General features: G+C 49.4%; 1 protein-coding gene across 1 annotated transcript in view; it reads right to left on the reverse strand.

Moving 5' to 3' along the window:
* The window catches only part of RASGRF1 (Ras protein specific guanine nucleotide releasing factor 1), a 100,586-nt gene extending 92,051 nt beyond the window's left edge, over positions 1–8,535 (reverse strand). The window contains exon 1 of the mRNA XM_055556586.1: positions 8,229–8,535. Within this exon, the coding sequence (XP_055412561.1) occupies positions 8,229–8,504 (276 nt within the window). The 5' untranslated portion in view covers positions 8,505–8,535. The remainder of the gene's footprint in view (positions 1–8,228) is intronic.
* Between the last annotated feature and the right edge of the window lie 13,258 nt (positions 8,536–21,793).

Here is a 21,793-nt window from a genome sequence, read left to right on the forward strand (position 1 = left end):
GGGCACAATCTCTGCTTCCTGTCATTACACCCGTCACGATGGCACTTCTGCTTTCCTCTCAGCTACTCATGTGTGTGTGTGTGTGTGTGTGTGTGACGACTAGATCTGCATTTTGGAAAGTGCTCTGGCTGCAGAGAGGCACATAAGTGCCAGGATGCAGTGAATGTACGGAGATGGTTCTCCCAACACCTCTAGAGCCCTGCTTTCATGGTAGGTCTGCACGTCCCTACTGCTTCTGAACTGAAGCCATGTGACCTGCCTTGTCACCCTGAACTGTGGCCAGAGCGGTCCACTTCTGGGTGTGGGGGGAAGCTTTAAGAGCCAGGGAGAGACTGGCCACATACCCGCCCTTGGTGGAGGTGACCATGGAGGCAGGTGTCAGGATGAATCTATGTCAGGCTGTGTCCCTGAGCGGTCACAGTGAGCAGTGCCCTCCTGCCAAAGCCTGAGCAGGAAATAAACCTCTGTTGTGTTCCTGGAAATTGGGGGCTTGTTTGTTACTGCAGTATGACGTCACCCGTGCTGACTAGTACACTCGTTAGGAGGCCTGCACCTAAGTCCAGACAGGATGATGGTGGCCTGGACTAGAGCCTTGGAGGAAGAGAGCGACCAGAGAGGATGGTCTGGGAGAGACTTAGGAGGTGAAATCCACAGGGCTGGGTGATGGCGTGGCCACCATGGATGAAGGAAGCTCCTGCAGCCACTTTCCCTCTTTCGGGGGCATGCTCACTCAGACCTTCTCAGAAACCCATAGGTTCTCTGAGTTAAAATTTACCATCCTATTTTTATATCCAGGGTCAAGGGTCTGTGTTGGCTCACTTCAAACCTTCCGGAGATGCAGGGGATCTGGGTCCTTGCTTTGTGGAGGAAGTGCCTGTCATAACCATGAAAGGTGAAGCCACAATGAAAGCAAAAGTATTAGATGCTCAGTCGTGACTGACTCGTTGTGACCCCATGGACTGTAGCCTGCCAGGCTCCTCTGTCCATGGGATTCTCCAGGCAGGAATACTGGAGTGGGTTGCCATTTCTTTCTGCAAGGGGATCTTCCCAACCCAGGGGTTGAACCTGGGTCTCCTATGTTGTAGGCAGATTCTTTACGGTCTGAGCCACCAGGGAAGCCACAATAGTTATAATGTATTGATTGGACCTACTGTGCTATTGTGAGGGGGGATCTTCTCAGTGACTCAGTGGTAAGGAATCCATCTGCAATGCAGGAGACCCGGGTTCAATCCTTGGATAAGGAAGATCCCCTGCAGAAGGAAATGGCAACCCACTCCAGCATCCTTGTCTGAAAAATCCCATGGACAGAGGAGCCTGGTGGGCTACAGTCCATGGGGCTGCAAAGAGTCAGACATGATAGAGCAACTAAACAACAGCAACTGTACTTTGCGAGGGCTTTAAAAACAGCACCCACTATGACACTCAGAACAAGTGGCGGGGCAGGCTGAGTTACAGACTCCATCTCACGGATGGGGACGCTGAGGCTCGGAGAGCTGGCAGACCTTCCCAAGCTGGGAGCTGGCAGAGCCAGAATCCAAAGTCAGTCCATGTGGCTTTTACCCAATTCCACATCACTGCTGGGGGTGGACAAACCCCTCAGTGAATGAGCCGGGAGTTGAAGCCATGTGCTTGGGGGCTGCGCCTTCCTCTCCAAGCTGGGGAGGGGATGGGCAGCGGGGGTGTCCGAGGCTCGCAGCTGCTCCCAGCACGACAGGTGCCCTCCCGGAGGCGTCTAGGCGTTGGCAGTGTTCTGGGCCCCCCTCAAGTGCACGCGTCACCGACTCTCCTGCATAAACACCAGGGGGCTGAGTCCTGTTCTTGGCTCCGTGCATGCAGGCGCTGGCTCCAGGCTCCCACAGATGCCAGAGAGCCCGTGGAGTATGGATGCCTGCCTTGGGGGGCTTATCCCCAACTCCTGGGACTTGAGGTGCAAGTCTCCCACCCAAGCAGAAACAAAAGCTGCTTCCCAGATGTCACCAGAAAGACAGCACCATCCTTTTGCTTGCTGTTAACTCTCTCTCTCTTTCATTCTTTCTTTCTCTTGGCAGAGGATACTAAACTCAAGCAGTCCCTCAGCCCCAGTCTCTGTGCTGTGCTTGTGGTTGGGAAGCGCAGGTTTTAGAGTCACATGGACCTGCGTTCGGGCTTCCCCGGTGGCTCAGCTGTAAAGAATCCACCTGCAATGCAGGAGACTTGGGTTCAATTCCTGATCGGCAAGATCCCTTGGAAGAGGGCGTGGCAACCCACTTTAGTATTCTTGCCTGAGAAATCCAATGGACAGAGGAACCTGGCGGGCGACAGTGCATGGGGTCACAAAGAATGGGACACAACTGCACACATGCACAGACTTGGGTTCACAGGCTAGCTTTGCCAAGTATGTGCTCTGTAATCTTGGACAAGTTACTGACCATCTCTGAGCCTCAGTTTTGACACCTCAAAAAAGGTTATCAGGGTTAACCTCATGGGGCTGTCAGGACGATGAGGGGAAGGGACTGGATGTAAGACGTGCCCTCCAGCCTTTACATTCTACAGGGAGAAGGAAGACCCTTCACAAACCACCAGCTAAATACATCAAGTAAGCCTAGCCTGATAAGCCATGTGGATGATGGACAGAGGGCTGTGCAAGCCTGCGATGGGGGACCTGGGGCTCCTCTATCTCCCACAGGGTGGGGGTGGGGGGCTCAGGAGATGACTTTTAGGCTAAGACCTAAAAGGAGGTCTTTGAAGGAGGAGAAGTTGGTCACTAAACCTGGGGGCAGAGGGGGCGGATCATTCCAGGCATAGGGAGCAGCTTCTGCAGAGGCCTTGAGATGGGCAATAGGAGGCAGGGTTAGGTGAGGAAGGAGGGGCAGGGGAGGGTGGGGCAGGGTTGGCAGGGCAGGTAGAGGCTGGAGGCTGCTGGGTGCTCTGGGTGATGCTGGAGAACCTGCGTTTTTTCCCAAAGGCGATGGAAGACAGTGACACGCTCAGGGACCTAGAACATGGTCAGGTTTACCCTCTAGAAGCTCAGTTCCAAGGATTGCCATGTGGCCAGGGACTGGTGTGGGGCAAGGAGGGACCATGTGAGCGAGTCCAACATATCAAGTCTGACACTGTGAGCTCCTGACCCAGGCAGGGGTGGGAAGAGAGTCTGGACTCCTGAGTACGGAGAATTCTGGCACTTGGCGTTTATGGAGCGCTCTACTCCATGGTGAGCTTTAAAGACAGGGAATCAATTCCATTTTTTTCTGTATCCACAGGACCGGGTATTGGCCTGACACCGAGAGCCAAATTGTGTACTGCACAAATAAATGTCCCAACTACAGTGTCACTAGGGCTTCCCCACTGGCTAAACTCATAAAGAACCCGCCTGCTAGTGCCGGAGGTGCAGGAGACTCAGCTTCGATCCCTGGGTCAGGAAGATTCCTGGAGGAGGAAATGGCAACTCACTCCAGATTCTTGCCTGGTAAATCTCATGGACAGAGAAGCCTGGTGGGCTGTAATCCATGGGGTTGCAAAGAGTTGGACACAACTGAATGCACACACACACACACACACACACACACAAGTTGTAATTATTGAGGCTCTTCAACCTCGTGTCAGTGCTAGAAATATTTGGGAGCTAGGGTGGGGACATGAGTCCCCTCCACAGTGAACTCTGGGGCCCCACATCTCCTGGCCTGGCCCTGGTCTGAAACCGGAGAAGGGGAGAGCCCTGTTGGTCCTTCCAGAGGTGCAAGTATGGCAGGCTGAGCTGCTGGCCCCACATGTGTGTGTGTGTGTGTGTGTGTGTGTGTGCATGGGTAACATCCCTGTGTCTGAGGGGTGTTGCTTTTAGAATAAGCTTATTTCTCTGCATCCAGGTTTCTGCTTTTCTGATTGGCCAAGAGGCAGGATGAGCTACAGCAACTGGAGGGCAGGCTTTGTGGTGAAGACAGCGCCGCTGCAGAGAAAGCCAGAGAGCATTTCAGCCACTACCTTGCTCAGTGGTGCGGATGAGATTGTTTCCTCATCTGCAAAGTGGGAATGCTCATGGACTTTCGGCTGTCTTTAACATGGAGACACCAGGCCACCCAGAAATGAGGACCAGGAGAGGGCCTTCATCTGGTCTCCAGGGAAAGGCACCCATGGGTGGACAACAGGCACTGTGGGCCCCCAGCTTCTGGACCCTCTGCCTACATCAGTGCTGAGGTTCTGGATGAAGGGATCAGGAAGAGCCTGGGGTCTACATTTTGACCCTCCCTGGTTGGGTGATAAGGGAGTCCTGGGGTTGGTTTGGTCAAGTCCACGCCTGAGAAGTTGGGGTTGGAAGCTCTGTTTCAGAGAGCTGGGAATGACAGTAGAAAAAGACAGTGTGGGGTGACTCCATGCCAAAGCAGAGCAACAACACCCAGGGTTGGGACTTCCCTGGTGGCCCAGTGGTTAAGACTTCACCTTCCAATGCAAAGAATATGGGTTCGATCCCTGGTTGGGGAACTAAGATTCCCACATGCCTTGTGGCCATAAGACCAAAACATAAAACAGAAGCAGTATTGGAACAAATTCAATGAAGACTTTAAAAATGGTCCACATAAAAAAAACCTTAAAAAAAGAACACTCAGGGTCAATTTCTGAACCCAAATTTTACTCCCAAGGAGTGCTTGCAACTGCCGGTTGGCAGGGGAGCATGGCTGAGCCCCTGTGACTTTATGAGGCTTTGGGATCCCAAGTCAGGGCTCCAAGATGTTAGGGCTGCACCAGAGGCAGTCAGACCAGTGCAGAAGCAGCCAGAGGACAGTGCATCATGTTAGGGTGGCCTGGACTCCCAAAGCCCCTGCATATCCTATTGGAGCATCTTCACAGACTATACAGCTCTAACACATCTTTATCTGTGTTCATCTTCCTGGGGGGTTGGGGACTATGACATCCAAGCTTCCTGGGCCTACAGCACAGCTCAGGGCCTGGACTGCTGTACAGTCAGTCTCGAAGACATGGAGTGTGGAATTAACAAGGATACATCAATAAGTTCAGCTTCATAAGTACCTTCTGAGCACCTACTGTGTGTTTCATTCCTCACGCATCCCTGCCACTGGGGTAGTTTCCAGCCAAGACTTGGTTTTTATTTCTAGAGAAACTAACCCTGATTCTCCCAGGTGGACGTGCTGCCTGCTTGCTGCTGCTGCTGCTAAGTCGTGACTGACTCTGTGCGACACCATAGACGGCAGCCCACCAGGCTCCTCTGTCCCTGAGATTCTCCAGGCAAGAATACTGGAGTGGGTTGCCAATTCCTGCTCCAATGCATGAAAGTGAAAAGTGAAAGTGAAGTCGCTTAGTCGTGTCCGACTCTTCGGGATGCCATGGACTGTAGCCTACTAGGCCCCTCCGTCCATGGCATTTTCCAGGCAAGAGTACTGGAGTGGGTTGCCATGTTCTTCTCCGCTGCCTGCTTAGACCTGGATAAAAATGACATTCTGCTAAAATCGAGTCTTCACTAGATACTGGCCAGTCCAGTCAAACTGATAGCCTTTTTGTGGTCCCTCACATGTGGGTTCTCTGCCACATCCCCAGCTGGTTTTGAATTAAGGTTTCCTGTGGTTTGCAATTAATCTAGTCACAGAATGGCTTGGAGCTGGGCCTCTCATGCTGGGGCACTGTAGGTGCCTCAGGGACTACAATTCAAGGAGAAACACTGATTTGCTGCTGGCACGATCAATTTTACTCAAAGATTTAGAAAACAAAAAGCTATAAATTTTTATAGACACATGCAGTGCAAAGGAGCAGCCAAACTTGGCCTGGAGTCAAATGGACCATCTATAGAAGTGTATAAGACAAAGCACACGTCTTTAACAGAAATCTGCACCTGAGCTGGACAGTACCAGATGGCCACCTACTATTCTCAACCCTCTTCTGGTTCTCCTGTGCCAGGAAGGCTACTCTCACGACCATACTGGAGGATCTCTTGACCATTGCTCTTCTGGGAAAATGGCTTGGACCACGTGAGGACACCACCAATTGGCTTTGCACTCCTATCCCTCCCATAATCCACTGCTGCTGCTGCTGCTAAGTCGCTTCAGTCGTGTCCGACTCTGTGCGACCCCATAGACGGCAGCCCACTAGGCTCCTCTGTCCCTGGGATTCTCCAGGCAAGAATACTGGAGTGGGTTGCTAGCACGATTCAACACCTGAGCCCAAAGGTGAATGATTCAGAATCAATGTAAGAGGGCATTTTTAGGAATTCTTAGACACTGGATGAATTCTAGGTCTTAATTCTGCCACTGAATCTGAATCAGGTAGTAATTCTCTTCCCAATCTGCTCTCCAGGTTTCCCTGTCTGTAAAATGGGAGGAGTGGGTCGTAGGATCTCTCCGAGGTTCTTTTCAGCTTCAACATTTTATGTTAGGCCTCTACTCCCTGGTCAGGTGGGTATCGTTCAGATTCACACTAAAACATCAAACTAAAATGGACCGTGAACATCCTTGCATACACATTATACGTGTTCTCAAAACCCCAGAAAGATAGGTGTTATTACCTCCACTTTGTAGATTACAAAAGAGAGGCTCAGAGAAGTTTAGTGTGTTAACTGAGGTCACACAGGAAGTTGCAGAGCTGTGAATCATCTCAGGCCTGTTTCTGGTCCAGGGGGCTGAGAACAGACACTGTGAGCCCAATAGCAGCCCAGTTTCCTCCAGCCCTTTCTCCCTGCCTGCCTGGGAGCTCAGCTTTGTGCTCTGGTATAAGAGGTTGAGGATGGGCGCCAGCTGGGGCTCCAGGCCATGGGTGGACTTTGGCCGGCAAGTGTTGGTACTGTTCTGGAAGGCCAGCAAAGAGCAGGTTGTCAAGGGCTGAGAGAGCATCTCTGGCCCAGGCTGAGTTTGCCTCTCCCAGGGGAGTCTTCCAGGCCCCATTTTTGCCTTGAGCTTAAGGAGCTGCCCGTTCTTTGCATCACTTTGCAATCTGAGGGCCTCTACCTACCAAGTGGCACATCATTCTCAGAGATCCATCCTCAAATATTCCTGTCCACCTTTCCCAGCCTCCCAATTCATCTCCCAACACCTATGGGCTGTGGGCAGGAGCGGAAGAGACATGCTGCAGGGTCTGAGCTCAGATCTCTATCTTGGACCATCAGGAGGGCGACTTCAAGGATGCTTTTATTTAATTCAATTCAATCACTGCCAGTTTGCTTGCAGTAATGGCTTTCGAGCCCTTAGTTCTCTTCTCAGAACCTTAAGGTGGCCTTAACTCCTGAGATGACACTGGGCAAGCAAATTTCTCTCTTTTGGCCTCCGGTCTTCATCCAGGCAGTAACCAGCTGCTTAGGTCCCGTCGGATCGCAGGTCCCTCGCAGCGGTGACATTTTAGCATCCGTTATCTTTGACTTTACCTTCCCAGAGGCATCGGGATGGATGCCTTTGGAGAGCGCAGCAAGCATAAAAATCGCTCTTTGGCTGTCTGCGGCTCTCACTTGGCGACCGCAGGTCCTACTCCATCCCCCCACACCAAAGGCTCACCTCCACGGCTCCCCGATCCCTGGTCCATCCAGGCCTGGGCTTTCAGCCTCGCAACTCCGGAAACCCCAGGGCAGCGCTAGAGGCGCGACTGCGGCGGCGGCGGAGGAGGCGCAGGGGGCGGGGGTGAGAGATGCGCCCACTTGTCCCGCGGCCTCCGCAGCGGCCCCGGCCCCAGATCCGGCCCCAGCGCGTCAGAAGGGTCCCCGGAACCCTTCGGTTTGTTGCTTGGGCGTGGAGACGGCTGGGAGTTCACCACCGGTCGATGGCGCGGAATCGACCCCGGCGCGCAGTCCCTAACTTGGCTCGTCTTCGCTCCCGCCGCGATGAGGTAGGGGCCGCGGCGCTCGGACGCCTCGGTCTCACCCTTTCCGTGCCTAAGCGCGGGGAAATTCAGCTACCTGGTCCGGGGCTCTCCGGGGTGGTGGGCGCACCATTTTTGGCTGGATGTGCTTCTACATTCATTGTTTCTGTCTGTCCTGAGGCACCCCATCTCTCTCCAAACCGCGTCTCCCTCCGCATCTCCGCGTCTCGCCCGCTCTGTGCCCGCCTCCTGCCGAGCTCGCCGGGTGCAGGACAGCCGCAGCCCACACCCGCTCCCTGCCTGCAGTCTCGGGCCCCTCTGGCCACCGCGGGTTACAGCCCGCTTAGGCCAACCCTCCCATCTCTCCGACGGCGCCGAAAGTAGAGGGACTAAAGTTCGGGCGCCTTCGGCCGGGGGAAGGCCCGGAGCCCCAAGGGCCGCGGCCCCGGCGCTGGCCTCACCTGTTTCTCCAGCGGCTCCTTGGCCGAGAGCGTAGGCTTGGGGGAGGGCGCGCGGTCGCAGACGCAGCCCTCCAGCAGGTAGAGCCCCGAGGGCCGCGAGCTCGAGTCGCTCTCGAAGTAGAAGAGCAGGTTCTGCAGCAGCGCGAACCACTTGGTTTGCCATTTTGTGTTGTCCGAACTCCTCTTGCTCAGGTAGCCTTTGCGCGTTCCGTCCTTGCGCGCCAGCAGCCCCAGGGACGCGACGTGGCCATCGTTCAGCCGGATCCCCTTCTGCATGGTGCTCGGAGGCCAGCTCGACTCCACGCGCTTACATCTTCTCCGCGCGGAACCCGGCAGCCGCGGTCCGTGCGCGCTGCGCGCTGCCTCTCTCTGGCGCTCGCTCCTTCGCGCTCTCCCCTCCCCCCACACCAAATCTCTACAGTCCAGGATCTGGCGCCGAGCCGCGGCTGCTGGAATCCAGATGTACCATTCCCCTCCAGAACCTTTTCTCAACTCCGCAGAGCCTCCGGGCCCTGGAGATGCCTCCCGACCCTCCCCAGGCGCCGGGCAAACGGAGGGACTGGCGAGCTGCGCTCTGGCGAGGGGCAGGCGGAGTCATGTGACGCTGATCCCTCGAAGAGCCCGTTTCAGCAGCGCGGACAGGGACACACGCACGCAGCCCGCCGAGGCGCAGAGCCGCGCGCAGGCTGCACCTTGGCACCTCCTCCTTCTCCCCGGACACACGCGCACACGCACAAACACAAATCCTGTCCTCCCTCCCCCGATCTCCTCTTCTCCTCTTTGGGTGTTAACAAATCAGATCAATTTTCGTTTAACCCAAGGAACACCAGAGGCTCGCCATCCTGGGAGCTGGCGTCTTTGCGCCCCGCCGCAGCGCACTGTAGACCTGGGGTTAAGTACCATTTGTCATTTTCTCCTCCAGAGGCTTCCTCCTGGTACTTTATTTTTCTTTTCCGAGGTGGATGGAGGAAGGTGGATGGCGAAATGGATCTGAAAGAGCTTTCAGTTCTAATATTTGCGTAACCGACCAGGTCACATCATTTCAGCATCCAACCCTACTTCTGGTGGCTTCCCCAGCGACCTGAGGACAATACAGGCGGAGATATGGAGGGGGGACGTGAGCATTTCATTTATTTTGAGTGTTGCCATAATTACCGGCGCCACCCCTGCGCCCCGAGGTCTGGCTAGCGAGCCGCTGCTGGCAGTTTTCTGCAAATACCCTCCAAAGCCTGAAGGCGGGCTTCAAACGCAGGCGCCAGGGACCATGGGAGCCTTCAAATAGCTGCGCTGGCGCAATGATACCTTAATGATAGATTTTCCGTTCTTATTTTTAGCTCGCATTCGCCTACACAGTTACACGGCATTTATCCGGGAACGTCACAGCGCCCGCCTGCTGCACCGGGAGGGCGCGCCGGCCGCGGGGCAGCCGGCGCGCTGGAGCTGGAATCGCTCACCGTCGTCTGCCGCAGAGGGTACTGGCCGGGCTAAGGCCGGGAGCGGCGCCCCCCAGCCCGGCCTGGCCTGTTTGCAGCGGGGACAGGCAGGAGCGCAGCCTTCGGGAGGAAGGAAGGAAGGGCACCATTTTTCAGTACTGAGCCTGCTGGCACCCCACCTCCCTCCCTCGCACGCGCAACACACAGACACATCCACATACCACACACACACCCCCCCCCACACCCACTCACCCCCCACACCCACTCACCCTCTCACCCTGGTCTGGAGCGAGGGAAGGGCCTGGGAATAAGCTCTGGGAAGGCCCCGGGAAATCCACGGAGAGACACCCGACCGTGCCTAAATTGGAACAGCCCCGGTCCTGGGCACAATGGCGAAAGCCTGCCTTTTTAAGATGGGGACCATTCCGAGGGAGGAACTGACCGAGTTAGCCTTACTCTTGCCTCTCAGTTCCCACGCTCGGGCTTGGGAACTCTTAAGGACTTTTCTTCACGAATAATGAAAGCAAAGAAGGATGATGGCTAAAACTCTTCATTTAGTCTCGATTTTTCCAAGAGGGTCCCTGCACTGAGACCACCTTTACTTCTCTTCTGCCTTCTTTGTGAAAGCAGAGTTTCCAGAAGTGAGTTTCTTAATCCAGTCCCTCTTCCTCTAAACTCTTCTCTTAGGAAGCCTGATACAGAGGCCAAGGAAACTTCAGGGAAGGGGCACTGTTCTAAGTGCTTCAGGTTGACTAAGCCATTTAATTGTCATACAGCTCTAGGAGTAGTGTCCATCCCCTTCCCTCTCCCCTCATCAGCTCCATGGTACAGAATGGGGAAATGGAGGCCTGGGGTGGCTGAGTGACTTGTTCAGAGTCACTCAGCTGGAAAGTGGCAGGGGCAGGATTTGAACTTGGTGGTCTCTCCCCACTGGCTATGTAGAATTGAATGACTGGTTGCTGTGTTGCAGAGGGTTTGGCCTTTATCCTAAAAGGGGGCCTCTCTCATGTGGGCCAGAGCCAAGACTAGGTCTGCTTAACATGTGGAGACAGTGGGGGAAGGGGAGGGAGGATTAACTGGGAGATTGGAATTGACATATAAACACTGCTGTGTGTAAAACAGATAGCTAGAGGGAAGCTGCTGTATAGCACAGGGAACTCAGCTTGGTGCTCTGTGATGATCAAGAGGGGTGGGATGGGAAGGAGATAGAAAAGAGATTCAAGGAGGAGGGGATATATGTATACCTATACCTATGACTGATTCACTTTGTGGTACAGCCACAAAGTGAAACTAACGTTGAAACTTTGAACTAACACAACATTCAAAAGCAACTATACTCTGATTAAAAAAAAAAAAAGATTGGGTCTGCTTAGAGGCTGCTGTGGCCAGAGAGACCTATGGTACCTGAGTTCCAAACCTGGACAGCACACTGGAAGGTTGGATGTGGCTCAAAGTATTCATGTGGGAGAGAGGAGGTGACAGCAGCCCTCGCACTTTAATTAAGTCCATCTGAGCTGCAAACACACTGCTTTCTCTCCAATCTCCATTGGCAGAAACCTGAGCAGAGCCTGTGAAGGGGCCCTCTGGTCATCCCCCTGGTCTCCAGCCAGAGTTTAGGACCATTGGAAGGCACTCAGGGGAGTTGCTTAAGGAGACATCAGCTGCAGTTTGGGTTGGGGTGGGGGTGCCAGGGAGCAGGTAGGCATGTCCTGCCATAGCAGGCAGAGATGGGCATGTCTAGCTATGGTGTGTGCTGTCTACCAGGCCAGAGACCAACTCTTCCCCATAGGTGGAAAAGATGCCCACAAGACCTCACAAGTGCATCTGGGCTTTGCCTTGTTTCATTCCATCCTCTCCATAAGGCTTTTAGACAAGGGTTAATAACCCTGTTTCACAGATGGAGAAACTGAGGCTGGAGAGTGGAAGCAACATTTGCAGAGAATCTCGTAGGGCGACGCTATGATGGGGATCCTGATTGCTCAACTACAGCTCATCGCAGAGGACTTGCTCTCTGGGTCTCCCAACTTCCAGCTCTCTGGGCTGAGGTCTCTGCAGATAAGGAAACAATAAGGAGGATTAAGGAGTATTTTGGTGGGTTTGAGATCTGCATTTAGAAATGATTAGCTAGTGACATGGACATTGCTTAGTCCAAAATCCTAGTAAGTCTTCATGGGGAGATTTCTGTGGGGCTTCAGAAGAGTGCTCAGCTTGGGCATTTGTTGACCTGGGAGTTGTGTGGGTCTGACCTGCCTTTAGGCCCTGGGAAGAGGGAGTTTTTGGGGTGTGTGTGTGTGTAAGTGTGATGTGATGTACACATGAGAGGTGTGTGTGTGGTGTAGGTGTAACATTTAGAGAAACCTTGGTCTTTTGGCAACATACTCCGAAAGAAAAATGTACTTTTCACATCACCTAAAAAAATGAAGAATTTAATATGTTGAGTCAGAGGAGTTTTGGAAACAGGCTTTGCCAATGGGGATTCATTCCTCCAACTTTGGGCTCGGTTGTTAGCTTTGCTCCAGGATCCACATGTAGATGTGAGGGGTTTATACCTTTACTTTCTGGCCAGTGCGAATAGCCTTATTATACCGTTGGACTATAAATGTAATGCAGGCATTTTGTAAAGTATTAAGGCAATATAGAAAATAAAGAGATTACTCCTCCATTGATTTTCTTTTCTATTTAATGTCCTTGACTTTCCTCGTTGCTAACATATTTACCAAAATGGGATTCTGAAACACACACTATTTTATCATCTCTCTTTACTTAACAGCATGTGAGGACATATTTTCATATCATTATGGACTAGGGTTCTTGGCCTTCTTGATCAATAGAAATTGTTCAGAGGCCAGACAAGCTATTCAGGCGAGGCTTTATCGAGGTCCCTGCTGCAGTGGGAGAGAGCGGGGTGAGAACAAACAACAGGTTCCCTTGCTTGCTCCCTGGCAGGGGTTGGGGGACAGGCTGGTTCCTTATATGGGGTGAGGGTAGGGCTGTGTCCAGGACTGGGCTAGAGGGGTGGCTTAGGTGGTTTGCCCACCCCTTAGGTGGTGCTGTGTGCAGGGGGCATGTGCAGTATCCTGCTTTTGCTCCAGGCTCCTCAAAAGTGGCAGTTGGGGGTTTTGGTCTCTTTTGGTCCAGAATTTGCCCCAACTACACATGGATGCAGTTATTTTTAGTTCCATACAGTTTCTTTGTATTTTGTTGCTGGAGGAGAGGTGTGTCCAGGTGCAAGCACTGCAGCAAAGGGTTCCAGGTTTGTCTCAATATTACTGCAAATTTTAATCAAATATTACTACAGATTTTAATCAACAGATTCTTTATGATTTGGCATTTGGGTTGTCTTCAAGTCAAAGCTTTTGGAATGCCGTGCCGTGCCGTGCCGTTCTGTGCCAAGTCACTTCAGTTGTGTCTGACTCTTTTGCGATCCCATGGACTGTAACCCTCCAGGCTCCTCTATCCATGGGATTCTCCAGGCAAGAATACTGGAGTGGATTGCCATGCCCTTCTCTAAGCTTTTGGAATAATGATGTAATTAGTATCTTTGTATATACATTTCCCTCCCTTAAGCTAAAAACTGAAATTTCTAGGTTAATGAAACATCCATTTGAAATATTAATACCTATTAATAGATTTCCAAAGAGAGCTTTTATTCTTGACATGGCTGTCCACAGAGATGACAGTATCCATTTCTCCATCTATTTGTCAGTCCTGGCTATTGATACTAACCATCAGTTTTAATCTGTGTTGCAAATAATCTCCACAGTTTGTTGCTTGTCTTTAATGCTATGTATCTATATATTGTAGGGATTTCCCCAGTAGCTCAGTGGTAAGAATCTGCCTGCAATGCAGGAGATGTGGGTTTGATCCCTGGGTCTGGAAGATCCCCTGGAGGAGAGCATGGCGACACACTCCAGTATTCTTGCCTGGAGAATCCTATGGACAGAGGAGCCTGGGGGTTATAGTCCATGGGGTCACAAAGATTCAGACACAACTGAAGTGACTGAGTATGCATTCACAACTATATATTTTATATGTCTTTATTTGGGTTGTAAGAACTTTTAAAACTTGGGTGCAGATAAATATATCTTTTTCTTTATGGTTTCTTATTTTAGATCTCCTGCCCTCTTGTGCCAGTTCCTTCAAGATTGAAACATATGTGCCCATATTTTCTCCTTCATTTTTTCAATTTTACCTTTTCTATTTATGCTTTTAATTCATTAAGAGTGAGGTTGGGGTCTTGCTTATTATTAATTTTTCCCAAAGAGCTGGCAAGTTGTGCCAATACCCTTGATTGAATAATCTAAATTCTACCACTGATGAGGAGTAGCATCTTTATCAGGGATCAAATTCTTGTCAATACTTAGGACTATTTCAAGATTCTGCTTTTTGTCCTATTGTTCTGTCTGTTGTTATTTTTTTTTTTTAATTGTGATATAGTTGCTTTACAATATAGTATTAGTTTCTGCTGTACAGCAAAGTGAATCAGTTGTATAGTATGTATGTCCCCTCCTTTTTGGACATCCTTTCCTTACCTCCTATCCCACCCCTCTAGGTCATCACAGAGTGCAGAGCTGAGCTCCTTGTGCTATACAGCAGCTTCCCACTAACCATCTATTTTACACATGGTAGTGTATGTGTGTCATTGGTACCTCTCAATTCATTCCACCCTCCCCTGTCTGTTCTTATCCCAGTGATTTCTGTTTCTTACTGCTTTACCAACTATTTTGAAATCTGGCCTCATCATCATGCCCTGCATGTGGTCAATTTAGTGATGGTTCTGAGGCTTCTGGGAAAGAAGATACATGCTTTGTTCATAGCATATGGAGTTTGACAAATATCTAGCAACTCGATAAATTTTGTGACATACAGAGGGCTAGGATTTACTCATGACCATAGCAGAATAGGAAAGTGTGAGAAAGTAATGTGAAAGTGCTGTTTGCTCAGTCGTGTCCCACTCTTTGAGACCCCATGGACTGTATCCTGCCAAGTGTCTCTATCCAGGAAATTCTCTAGGCAAGAATACTGGAGTGGGTAGCCATTCCCTTCTAATATTCCACAGGGGATATTCCCAGCCCCAAAATCGAACCCAAGTCTCCTGCATTGCATGCAGTTTCTTTACTGTCTGAGCTACCAGGTCAGGAAGATACCCTGGAGAAGGGAATGGTGGACCCACTCCAGCATTCTTGCCTGGAGAATTCCATGGACAGTGGAGGAATAGGAACAGTAAGTCAAAGATTTCCCACCCCCTTCATTGGAATTAGGCCCAGCTAATCTGATCTTTTGAATCATTTTAGGGGAGTGGGAGGGGAAGAGGCATATGTGCTCTGCTTCTCATTTTGATTCCATTTTCCTTCAGTATTCTTTTTTTCAAATCTGAATTTTCTACTTTTTGTAATAAAAAAGTTACTCTACTAAAGAAATAAGACAGGGACATGCAAAGAAGTTTGAGAGATGGCTTCAGTCAAAACCATGTGGTGCTTAAAAAAGGAGACAAATCTTCAGCAACTTAGAAAGTTTATCTATTTGTGTGGCACAGTTCTAGAATGTTCTGGAGGAGAGATTATACTGAGTTATTGGATGAAGAATTGTTGTCCCAAGGTTCCATATAGATTTTGTGGGGGGGGTCTCTTTGTGCAGAGTCCAAAATAAGAGAGGATTTTAAGACATGGAATTCAGATGGATCTAAAAATCAATCTAGTATCATCAGACTCTTCTGTATTTTAAATAAAGAAAGAAAAACCAAGGAGGGAATTTCTCATTGTAGCTGAGGCGACCAAATTGGGTAATCATCTGATAACTTTTTAGGATGTCTCCACCCTTCCAAATCTTACACTTTTAAGAAATATTTTTTAAATTAATTTTTATTGGAGTATAGTTGCTTCACAATGTTGCATTAGTTTATGCTGCACCGCAAAGTGAATCAGCTGTACATATACATATATCCCCTCTCTTTTGGACTTCCTTCCTATTTAGGTCGCCCCAGTGCACTGGGTAGTACATTGGGCATTCCCTGTGCTCTACAGTAGGCTCTTATTAGTCATCTGTTTTTTTTTTAAAATATTTATTTTGACTGCATTAAGTCTTAGTTGCAGCATGCAGGATCTTTTACTTGTGGCACGTGGGATCAGCAACACAGAGTCTTAGCCACTGGACCACCAGGGAAGTCCCAAGTTATCTGTTTTATACATAGTAGTGTATATATCAAACCTTACACTTTGTACAATTCCTGGAATACACGGGCAAGAAGGAGGAGCCTTTTTTCATGGCCCAGAGGCTGAAAATGAATCCCCAGGTCAGCTTCAAAGTCTAAGTCAGTATAGACTGAGCTCTATCACAAATGAATCTAAAAGATTATGGCTAGAACACAGTAGACATTTGTCTTCCATTTCCAGAGTTGTTTCAGTACCAGGGATGTGAACAGAATGGCTTTGCCTTCTGTATGTGGTATATGTGGCTCAAACTGGAGCCATCCCTGGGGACTTCCCTAGTGGTCCAGCAGCTAAGACTCCAAGCTCCCAATGCAGGGGGCCTGGGTTCAACTCCTGGTTAGGGAACTAGATCCTGCATGCCTCGACTAAGATATGGAACAGCCAAATAAATAAATTTTAAAAATTAGAAATAAGTATTAAAAAAGCTGAACCATCCCTTGTTTAAGATGCAGGCTTTCTTGGAGATCCCTCTTCCTGCCAACCTTACTCGACAGGAAAGAAATGAGGGCTCAGAAAGGGGAACTGACTGCCTGGAATGACATGCCAGTGTGTGGCAGGTCACATCCAAACACAGCAACTTCAGGATTTCCACAGAGTTTCTGCGGCAGGTGCTGATTGCTACCCTGCTATGTCCCTCCCTCACATCCAGTGGGTGTGACATATTGTGAAAAAAACACTCTTGGTCCCTGGGATGGGATTTCTGAGGCTCACAGAGAGATGCTCTGTCTGCCCTGGATGGCAGATATGACAGAGGTACACAAAAGGCCATTTTGTGCATGAACCTGAGGGCAGAACCCAGAGTCATATCACAACAAAGTCTGAGCTTTGGGGCCATTCATATATTTTTCTGGGTCACTGGTTGCTATCTGCCATCTGTCAGGGAAGAAGGTTGAATCTGCTAGGGGTTTTTTCTTAGCCATGGTGGGTTGATGTTTGCCTATGACTTGGGACCTCTCAGTCTTCAACCAGCTAGTTCATCGGTCGCAGGTCCATGTGGGATATAAGAGACTTTTGCTTCAAACTGTCCAAACCCTTCCAATTCTATTGATGTTTCCTGGTGTGGATTTTGGTACATGGCTTCCTAAATAAAAGCATGGACTTTCTCTTGCAGGAGACTGAATTACAGCAATTCTGAGCACGGAGGAGCAGAGGGGAGCTTTGTGCTCCTTCTTGGAACCAACACTTTCCTCCAAGCTTTATGGACACCGGGACTCAAGTCCAAAATGGCACTGGGTTCTTATGTCCAGAATGTAAGGATCTTGCCACTGCCCATCTTGTCTTTAGCAGAGCATATACCCTTCCCCATGGTCACCTAAGTGGGTCAAAGGATTCTGACATCTCAAAATCAAAGTCTCTGGGTTTCTTTATTGACCATTCTCCAATAGGTGGGCGAGTCATAAAGGCAAATATACATTAAAATGAGTGCTTTTTGTGTATTGGCTGATAATAAAATGTGAATTGTTAATGATTTTTCTCCTTAGCATGTTAATATGATGGATTATTGATATGATAGGTTGTTAATATGGTTGATTGACTTTCAAATATTGAACCTACCTTGCATCACTAGAAGAAACCCTTTATTATTTTTATATATTGGCCAAGAGGCATGTGGGATCTTAGCTCCCCAACCAGGGATCAAACCTGCACCCCCTGCATTGGAAGATGAAGTCGTAACCACTGGACCACCAGGGAAGTGGCAGAACTGGCAGTAATTCTTATTTGAACAATTCAACATACTACTGGAAGTCCTACATAGCTCAAAGGCAAGAAAAGGAAATAGAATGGATATAGGTCAGAAAGGTAAAAATAAAACTATACCTATTTGCAGATGACTTGATGGTCTCATGGACTATCCCAAGGAATCTACAAAGAGAAAAAAATCTTAGAACTAATAAATGAGTACATCAAGGTTACAGGTTACAAGATCAATATACAAAAATCAATTACATTTCTATAAAACTGCAGTAAATACATGAAAAACATGATTAAAAATAGTGTCATTTACTAGTGTGAAAAAAAGAGAGAGAGAGAGAGAAAGGCTCAGTGTATTAGTCTGGAGAACCAAGAAAGCTGGTGGTAGAATTTAGTCTGAATTCAAACCCTGAGAACCAGAGGAGCCAACAGTGTAAGACCCTGTCTGATTCTGAAGGCCTAAGAACCAATATGCAAGAGCAGAGAAGATAGATGTCCAAGCTCAGACAGAGGGAAAATTCATCTTTCCTCTACCTTTCTGTTCTATTCATGACCTCCACAGATGGATGATACCCACCAGCATTTCTGAGGGCAGTCTATGCTCTTTGCTCAGTCTACTGATTCAAATGCTAATCTCTTCCAGAAACACCATCACAGACACACCCAGGCCATCTGAGCATCCCTTAGCCCAGTTGAGTAGACAGGTCACACTTAGGTGTATGTATGTATATATATATGTGTGTATATATATATATATATATATATATACACACACACATACATATATATACACACACAGACACACACCCCTCTGTGCTCAGTTGTGTCCGACTCTTTGCGACACTTTGGACTGAAGCCTGCCAAGCTCCTCTGTCATGGGATTTTCCAGGCAAGAATCCTGGATTGGGTTGCCATTTCCTGCTCCAGGGGAATCTTCCCGGCCCAGGGGTCAAACCTGCATCTCCTGCGTTGCTGACAGATTCTTTACCCACTGAGCCATCAGGGAGGCCCATACACTTAGGTATAAGTCTAACAAAATATGTTGTTGTTGTTCAGTCACTCAGTCGTGTCCGACTCTTTGAAACCCCATGGACAATAGCACACCAGGCTTCCCTGTCCTTCACTATCTCCCAGAGTCTGCTAAAACTCATATGCATTGAGTCGGTGATACCATCCAACCATCTTATCCTCTGTTGACCCCTTCCCCTCCTACCCTCAATCTTTCCCAGCATCAGGGTCTTTTCCAATGAGTCAGCTCTTCGCATAAGGTGGCCAAAGTATTAGAGCTTCAGCCTCAGCCATCAGTCTTTCCAATGAGTATTAAGGATTGATTTCCTTTAGGATTGACTGGTTTGATCTCCCTGCTGTCCAAGGGACTCTCAAGAATCTTCTCTAACATCACAGTTTGAAAGCATTAATTCTTTGGTGCTCAGCCTCCTTTATGCTCCAACTCTCACATCTGTACATGCCCAGAGCCTAGTCTTGAAAAATTAAAAGCCTCTCCCCATTGCCCTAGGGCAGACCTCAAAGACAGCCCTGCTGGCTCTTGGGAGAGGAGAAAGGGGAGATTCCTCTCATACTGCTTTATGAGGCTTTCTCTTTCAAATGAATCTGCAGTATCATGGTGCTCAGTCACTTTAGTTGTATCTGACTCTGCGACCCTTTGGACTGTGGTCGGCCAGGGTCCTCTGTCCACGGGTTTCTCCAGGCAAGAATACTAGGGTGGATTGCTATTCCCTTCTCCAGGGAATCTTCCCAACCCAGGTGTTGAACCTGCATTGTAGGTGGATTCTTTACCTTCTGAGTCACCAGGGAAGCCCTGCAGTATCATAAAGTACCACTGATTTGCTCATTTTTGAAATCCTGCCACATTCAAAGTCCCCTCCCCCCTCCCCCCTTCTCCTTGCAGTGCCTGGCACTGTGCTCTGACCTCAGAAGGGTTACAGGACAGTGCATGGAAGGAAGTTCAGCACTCACCACTCACAGTCAACTGGGTCATGCCCTCAACCCCTTCCACCCCACCCCCTGTGATGCTCACTCCTCTGGGGGCCCAGCACCCACCCCCCGACACACACACCATCCCCACCTCACTGCATCTCCGCCCTGACCTCTCGACTTCTGTGGCTCTTTATGTAACCCAAGTACCAAATGTTCCATCTGGGAGGCTGGCTCCAAGGAATTTCTTGTTTTCAGACATTTATGCCTTAAACCGAAGACCAAATACTGCTGGTTCCTGCCTCCTGTCTCTTCGCAGCATCATTAGTCGTTTTCAAGAGCTGCATTCTGTAAGTGAATCTGCCAGCTTGTCACTGGTGAGTTCTAAGTTACTGATGACACTTGAAGAAATGCCCAGAATAACCTCAGCCAGTCAGCAATGCAGAACCAGGGAGACAGAAGCTCCAACACATGAGTTGATGGAGAACAGTGGGGATCTCATCTATAAAATCCCAGTAATAGCTTGGATCCTTCTCCAAGGAGATAAGAAAACTGTTGTTACTTCCAACCATCTCCTCAGCACTCCTGTCAGGAGGACAGAAGCAGAAGTTGGTGCTTCCCTGTTGCATGGGTACCCTGATATGGAGAATGTTATTAAAACTTATAGAAAGTTAACTAAGATATAGATGAGAGTTGCCTAAGTGAATATATAAAAGGGAAGTAGTGAAGTTGGGAGAGTGAATCGTTTATTTATCCACTCATTTTTTTTTCATGCATTCATTAATTCAGCAAGCTTCCATGAGCCCCTGTGTGCCAGGCTTTTTGCCAAGAGGGGGAACAATACAAAGATTAATGAAACAGAATTCCCCTCTTAAGCCCTCATTCTGGTAAAAGAAAGAGACTCTTAAGCAAATAACTTCAGTGTTCCATGTGCAGGACTGCCGTGTACAGTTGTTCAGGTGCTTCACTGCACAAATATGCTCAGCTGAAAGGGCAAGCAGGACCTGAAATCTGGTCTTTGGTCTGCTTGCTGGGCCTTTGCCTTGCGAGGAGCTAGGTCTGCCTGAAGAAGGGGTACTTTTTTTAGGTGGTGAAAAACCTATCTAGGTGAGTCCCAGTCTGGCCATAGTGCTCTAGCCCCACATTTTTATAGCATTAGCTTCTGTAAACCATTCCAGTTGCTAATCACAAATAGATGTCCTGATAATCGATAGCTGCCACCTGATTTGGGTTCTAGATTTTACTCTGGGTCAAGGAGACCCTGTGCTTCTTCCCCTTTCTGGGCCTAGGTCTCCTCTTTGCAGTGTAGGAGTGGGCAAGATGGGTAAAGACCATTCTTCCATCAGTAATCTAGGTGAGTATCATTTCTTGCAGAGCAATGCTTCCTGCCTTTATATTTGGAGGCTGGATATCGACAGAGAAACATCAGTAAAGGCAGGATACTCTCAAGGGAACTTCTGGTAACAGAATTCTGGGACTTTAAACAAGACAGAAGGGCTGCCTGAGCTCCAGGGTCCAAACAGTGGAGTAGCCCATGCCCCAGTGCTGGACACCATCCTTGTGGCAGGATGATTGGAAGCACAGGCCAGTTAGAAGGCTTGAGGGATGGTGACTGGCTGATGGAGATCAACAGGTGGCCTGGGGAAGACTCTGCTTGTATGTCCCAGATGCTTTCTGATTTTTTTTTAGCAGGGCAAAGGTCAGACTAAGAAGTAGGCATCAAGGTGAGGACTCAGTCAGCACAGACACAGGGGCCCCTGGGAACACTTGGCAAATTGTTCCCTGAGTCTGTTTAACAACGATGAGTCTCAAAGGGGTCAGGGCTTCCCTGGTAGCTCAGCTGGTAAAGAATCTGCCTGTAATGCAGGAGCCCCGATTCAATTCCTGGGTCGGGAAGATCCCCTGGAGAAGGGATAGGCTACCCACTCCAGTGTTCTTGGGCTTTCCTGGTGGTTCAGATGGTAAACAATCTGCCTGCAATGCAGAAGATGCTGGTTTGATCTTTTGGTTGGGAAGATCCCCTGGAAAAGGAATGGCAGTGGAAAGAACACTCCAGTATTCTTGCCTGGAGAATTCCATAGACAGAGGAGCCTGGTAGGCTACAGTCCATGGGGTCGCAAAGAGTTGGACATGACTGAGTGAATTTCACTTTAACCAGCTGTGCCTGTCAGAACCCAGGGAGGCCAGGGACAGGAGGCAGGGGTGGGAACTGTCCATGACTGAGGTGGAGACAGTATGGTGTTGTGAGCAGAGCTTGGGGCGGGCACTCTGCAGCTGAGTGCCTTTGGACAAACTA

The sequence above is a fragment of the Bubalus kerabau genome, chromosome 19 (assembly GCF_029407905.1).
Source record: "Bubalus kerabau isolate K-KA32 ecotype Philippines breed swamp buffalo chromosome 19, PCC_UOA_SB_1v2, whole genome shotgun sequence".
NCBI classification, from domain to species: domain Eukaryota; kingdom Metazoa; phylum Chordata; class Mammalia; order Artiodactyla; family Bovidae; genus Bubalus; species Bubalus kerabau.